The 6,055-nt window shown below is 65.2% G+C and overlaps 1 protein-coding gene across 2 annotated transcripts; it reads left to right on the plus strand.

Annotated features, from left to right (window-relative positions):
• Nucleotides 1-4,050: 4,050 nt before the first annotated feature.
• Nucleotides 4,051-5,409, plus strand: RPS15 (ribosomal protein S15). Of its 2 annotated transcripts, none has more exons than XM_027582089.1 (4): nt 4,051-4,112; nt 4,445-4,530; nt 4,945-5,179; nt 5,263-5,409. In XM_027582089.1, the coding sequence occupies exons 1-4, from the start codon at nt 4,110-4,112 to the stop codon at nt 5,374-5,376; spliced, it is 438 nt and encodes a 145-aa protein (XP_027437890.1). In that variant the 5' UTR covers nt 4,051-4,109; the 3' UTR covers nt 5,377-5,409. The 2 variants fall into 2 exon arrangements, with proteins under 2 accessions (XP_027437890.1, XP_035582947.1); XM_035727054.1 differs by lacking the exon at nt 4,051-4,112 and adding an exon at nt 4,158-4,177.
• The last annotated feature ends 646 nt before the right edge of the window (nt 5,410-6,055 follow it).

Consider the following 6,055-nt stretch of genomic DNA (forward strand, 5'->3'; position numbering starts at 1 on the left):
ATACATTTACAAATTGTGAGATTTTTAAGAGAAATTTTCTACGATGTATACTGGCTTATTTTTTAATTTAAAGCAGGGTTTCCGTGGGCACTGGTGGCAGTGAGGGGCGTGTTCAGTGCCTCCCTCCTGGCTTTGAGGGTTGGGGCTCGCTGGCCCAGAAACTCCGGGAGCTTACAGAAGACGTCTACTGAGCGTGTTTTGTTTTTTGTTTATTCCTTGCTTTTGTCGACTGACCTGCCCGGCGCCGTCTGCGGGTGCGCTGTGGGGGCCGCGCCCACCCAGCCTCTGCCGGCGCCGCCCCGCGTCCGCCCCAGCAGCAGGGACAAGGAGGCCTTGTCAGCCGCTCTCCCGCGCACGTGGTTTCAGGGGTCCCCACTGACCAGTTTGACCCTGGTTTGAATAAAGAGAAGTGCGTTTGGATTAGAAACCCACGTTGTGTCCTTTTGTACCCCCCTGCTCTCGGCTGTGCATCCCCACGGGGGCACCTGTGCTGGCCCTCGGCCTCCTCAGCGGTCCCAGGCCCGCGCAGTCTGCGCGACTGGAGAGCCTGGGGCCCCACCTTGGTGCGCCTAGGGTCTTGGCGTGGTGGCGGATACGGATTTGGGGACGGCCGGGGGCTCGGGGGCCTGGTGAGAGCTGCAGATCCAGTGTGAGGGGGCCCAGGTTCCAGGGCTCAGGCCACTCGCTGGGTGCCCAGGAAAAGGTGCCTGGACAGATCTGAGCAGGGACCGGCCAGGCCTCCCCATTCCCATGGGAGTGACGCCTGGGTTGTGGCCTTGAGTAGGCCACTCACCTTTCCGCAAACTAGGCTGTTGCCGTGGATGGTGTGGGCGTCGGGGCACCCAGCTGAGGGCCGGCAGGAGGCAGCATGGTGGCCTGAGCCCCTAGAGCTGAAGGGAGATGCCCCGGGGGCACCTGGTGGGGCCTGGCCATCCTAGCTGGGACCCCCAGCCGGGGGCAGGAGGTGGGGTGGGATGAGCTCCAGCCTCCCACAGCGGCCACTCCCCTGCCTAGCACAACAGGGCCTGGCCGGCAAAGTGTCTGCCAGGCCTTTCCAGCCCTGGACATTCTGGGTATTCCGTTCCCGTCCATGTTCCTGACTGCCCCTCTCCCCGGGTAGAAGGGGCTGTGACCGTCAGTGACCATGGAGGGGAGTCCGAGCTCATTTGTACACGGGACTTCTTTGGCTCTGGCCTGGCCTCTCTGTAAGAGTGGGAGGGACTCCTGGGTCCGGGGGAGGCTGGCCCTGGGAATTAGGGACAAAGTGGGTGAATCCTCCCGTGTTCTAGCGTGTGGGGGCCTGAGGGCTGCTGTCACAAACCGCCACCAACTTAGGGCTTAAACCGCCCACACTCATGTCCTGACAGTTCTGGGCTCAGAAGTCCTAAAACCCCGGGGCGCCTGGGTGGCTCAGTCGTTAAGCGTCTGCCTTCGGCTCAGGTCGTGATCCCAGGGTCCTGGGATCGAGCCCCGCGTCGGGCTCCCTGTCAGCGGGGAGGCCTGCTTCTCCCTCTCCCTCTCCCCCTGCTGTGTTCCTTCTCTCTCTCTCTCTCTCTCTCTCTGTCAAATAAATAAAATCTTCAAAAAAAAAAAAAGTCCTAAAACCCCAGCACAGGTGGGGCTGGTCCCCCCGGGAGACCCGGCTCCGGCCTTTCCCTGGCCTGCAGCCCCCCCCCCCCATCCTCACCGCCAGCAGCGCGGGGTCTGCCCATCTCTGGGACTCCCACCCTCTGCCTCCCCCTCGGGAGGACGCCGGGCCCCCCGGGAACCCAGGGCCACCCCCTCGGGGGCCCTGACAAGGTCACGGGGACACATCCTGGTTCCCAGTCTTTGGAGGCCGTTATTACATCATTCTAAAGACCACCGTCAAGATTTTAAAAATGTAAAAAGAACAGGGATGGGCGCCAGGGGGCTTAGTTGGTGAAGCCTCTGCCTTCGGCTCAGGTCATGATCCCGGGGTCCTGGGATCGAGCCCCGCGTTGGACTCCCTGCTCCGCAGGAAGCCTGCTTCTCCCTCTCCCGCTTCCCCTGCTCGTGTTCCCTCTCTTGCTGTCTCTCTCTCTCAAATAAATACAAATTTTTTAAAAATGTAAAAAGAACAGATTCATCCAAAATGCACCGGATGCCTCCAATGTACCAGCCTGAAATAAAGCAATGGACAAAACAGCCAGAAACCCCCATCCGCACCCACGGCCCAGCTCACGTTGTGGGGCAGGGAAGGTGGGTTTAGCTCAAAGGCCGAGAGAAGGGGCGCCTCCCCTGCAGTGCTCAAAATGCCCCTGTGAGGCAGCACCCCGCCACGCTCCACCCGGGTTTACAGAAGGCACTTCAGGCCGGCGCCCTCCATCCGTACTGCGTGTCATCACAGTGTGAAACCTTAGCTCCTTTCTTTTGTGAAATTAATTCTCTGCAAAATTAAGGTTCCCTGGCAAAAGGGCATTATGCAAACGAGGCAGGGATTTCCAGCCGGCCAGGGGCTCCTGGGACCACACCTTGCTCTGGTGAGCCTTGGCAAGCCCCCCCGCGTCCCGAAGGACACATCCTGAGGCCCCCAAACCTGTGCTTGTGCTCCACCAGGGGCCGGGAGGGACGTCCCCTTCTTGGGTACAGTTAACGGGCTCTACCCACAGGATTGTGGAAATGGCTGAGGAGGCCGCGCTTCCTTCCAGACTTCCTGTTCCCTCCAGGCCAGCCCCAGCTCCCCACAAAGCCACGGGTCTAAACCAACCCCCCCCACACACACACACCGCCAGCAATCTGGAGGAAGGGTCTGGAGGCTCAGGGGCTGCTGGTCCCACCGGCCCAGCACTCAGCTGGGTGGGGCGGAGGCACCTGCGCATCCCTCCCCTCCCGCGGGGTCTTTGCATGCTTGCTCCCTCTGACGGGGGCTCACCTCCCAATGCCCCTTCCGTCCTGCCCTTCAGCGCCGTTACCCTTACGCTCGGGGCTCCCACTGCCGTTTCACCGGTTTTCTGTGTTTCTGTGTGTGTTCTTGTTTCTGTATGCTTCTGTTGATGTTTTTGCATTAAATGAGTATTTTCTAGTGTCCCGTTTTAATTATTTTATTTTTTTTCATACCATATATATGTTTGGTTTTTTATTGTGACAAAACATAAAGATTTACCATCGTAACCGTCTCTAAGCGCACAGCTCTGCGGCATGAAGCCCACTCACTCGGTCCTGCAGCCACCCCACCCTCCGTCTCCAGAACGTTCCGTCTCCCCCCACGGAGACTCTGTCCCCACCCCCTGCCCCAGCCCCCGCTCCCACCCTCTCCTCTCTGTTTCTGTGGACGGGACTCCTCTGGGGACCTCCTGGGAGTGGGGTCCTCCTGCGGGATGTGTCCTTCTGGGTCTGGCTCCTCTCACTGAGCCCGGTGTCCTCGGGGGTCCCTCCGAGTCGTGGCAGGTGTCAGGGTCCCTTCCTTCCTGGGGCTGGAGCGTGTTCCCGCGTGGGGACGGACCGCGCCGTGTGTACCCCTCATCTGTGGGTGGACACCGGGGGGCTTCCCCCTTCAGACCGCGTGACCCGTGCGGCTGTGCACAGGTGCATCTCTGTTCGAGGTCCTTGGGGCGTCCCCTGTGTGCTGTCACGGTTAGACCCGCACACGTGTTACAGAAACCTAGCCGTGCACGGCGGTACGTGACTTCGGGGGCTGAAGGCTGGCCGGTCCCCATCAGGGGCGCCTTCTCGGAGCATCCTGCAGAGCCCGCGTCCGGCCCGCCGGCCCCCCGCTTTTCCGCCTCGCTCCGGACTGACCGCAGCCCCCACTGGAGCGCCAGCTCCCCCGCGGCGCTGGGCCTGAACCCGCACACCTATGCTGGAATAGGGTTGCAGGAATATGAGGTTCCGAAAGGGGCAGCGACGTGTCCCACGTCCCCCAAACACGAGGCGGCCGGCCCCAGCCCCGGGGGTCGGAGCCCCGAAGAACCGCGGCGGTTGCTTCAGTGTGCGCAGCCTGCGCTCGGCCCTCCGGCCAGCAGAGGGCGCGCTCCTCCGCCCAGAAAGCGGAAGTGCGTGCGCGCGGAAGGCCGAGGGGCGGGGCGCGCGGGGACCTCGTGATAACTGCGCAGACGCAGGGGGGCGGTCCTTTCTCTAGAGCTGACAAGATGGTGAGTGCCGTGGGTTGGCGCGACTGTTCCCGGCGCATCGGACGCCATCCGCCGTCTGACCGCGCGTGAGGGCCTGGGTCGGGCCGCTCGGCTGCGGCAGCCGCCTCCAAGCCTCCGGGGCCGCCGCATATGGGGGCGCGGGGTGGGCCTGGTTGGTGTCGGGATGACGCGGGGCGGGGAAGGCCCGTGCTCGCCGGCACGTCCCCGCCGAGCCCCAGCAGCCCGGAGCCGCGTGTGTGTGCCCGTGGGCGCGGGGACCCGGGCCGGGTGAGCGTCGCGGCTGGGGGGCCGGTCTTCGGGCCCCGCACTGACCCGCGCCCCGGCCCGCGCAGGCGGAGGTGGAGCAGAAGAAGAAGCGCACGTTCCGCAAGTTCACGTACCGCGGCGTGGACCTGGACCAGCTGCTGGACATGTCCTAGTAAGGGGCGGCCGGGGGCGGGGGCGGGGGCGGGGGGCGGCCGGGGACCCGGGGGCCGGGGCGGGGGCGGGGGGCGGCCGGGGACCCGGGGGCCGGGGCGGGGGCGGGGGGCGGCCGGGGACCCGGGGGCCGGGGCGGGGGCGGGGGCGGGGGGCGGCCGGGGACCCGGGGGCCGGGGCGGGGGCGGGGGGCGGCCGGGGACCCGGGGGCCGGGGCGGGGGCGGGGGCGGGGGGCGGCCGGGGACCCGGGGGCCGGGGCGGGGGCGGGGCGGGGGGCGGCCGGGGACCCGGGGGCCGGGGCGGGGGCGGGGGCGGGGGGGGCCGCGGGGGCGGGGCGGGGGGCGGCCGGGGGACCCCGGGGCCGGGGCGGGGCGGTCCCGGCTCAGGCCGCCCGCGCTGTGCCCCCGTCCGCAGCGAGCAGTTGATGCAGTTGTATAGCGCGCGGCAGAGGCGCCGGCTGAACCGCGGGCTGCGCAGGAAGCAGCACTCGCTGCTCAAGCGCCTGCGGAAGGCCAAGAAGGAGGCGCCGCCGATGGAGAAGCCCGAGGTGGTGAAGACGCACCTGCGGGACATGATCATCCTGCCGGAGATGGTGGGCAGCATGGTGGGGGTCTACAACGGCAAGACCTTCAACCAGGTGGAAATCAAGGTTCGTGCGGGGCTGGCCTGGGGCGGGGGGGACTCCTGTCCCCTGACGGTCGCCTGACGCCCTGCCCTGCCCGCCCCCCGCAGCCCGAGATGATCGGCCACTACCTGGGCGAGTTCTCCATCACCTACAAGCCTGTGAAGCACGGCAGGCCGGGCATCGGGGCCACCCACTCGTCCCGCTTCATTCCTCTCAAGTAGCCCGTCTGCCCAATAAAGGCACAGACTTGTCTAGTCCGGAGTCAGCGTTCCTTTCTTCCTGGTGTCCGCCCCCCGGGGCCTCGGGTCCTACGAGACTTGTGCCGGTCGTGGCCCTGGTTCCCTGCTGTGGGCACGCATTGCTGGCATCCTGAGACAAGCCTTCCTGTGCTGTCTTGTGCTCCAGCCTCTCGACCCTTCAGCCTCAGACCCTCGGGTGGGGCTGCCATGCCCTTCTCGGGCTCCTCCTCCCACGTTCTGCGGCACGGGGGTGGTTTCCACAGCTGAAGCGAATGATTGGCAGGAGCCTTTGCACACCTTGAGCCTCTCCCTTCCAGCTGCACACACCTACCCCGTCCCTCACTGTGCTGCCTGTGTCAGTCTCAAATCCCCTGGGTCTCCCATGGTGTCCGATGGGGACGCTCACCCAGCACCCCCTTAGGATCTGATGAAAGGTCTCAACCCTGCTCCCTAAAGTGTTTCTGCTCCAGTATGTTGTCTTCACGTCGGGGAAGACCTGCAGACCACGGGGGCAGATGCCTCTGTGGACCGGGTGTAACTGTCCAGGCAGCAGTTCCTGTGACTCACTGATGGATGTATGTGGGGGAGAGGCGAGGTGGTATCCTGGTTGTGGCCTGAGTCAGCTGACGTGGGGACAGCAGGGAGACGTGAAGAGAGGTGC

Source organism: Zalophus californianus, chromosome 1 (genome assembly GCF_009762305.2).
Source record: "Zalophus californianus isolate mZalCal1 chromosome 1, mZalCal1.pri.v2, whole genome shotgun sequence".
NCBI classification, from domain to species: Eukaryota; Metazoa; Chordata; class Mammalia; order Carnivora; family Otariidae; genus Zalophus; species Zalophus californianus.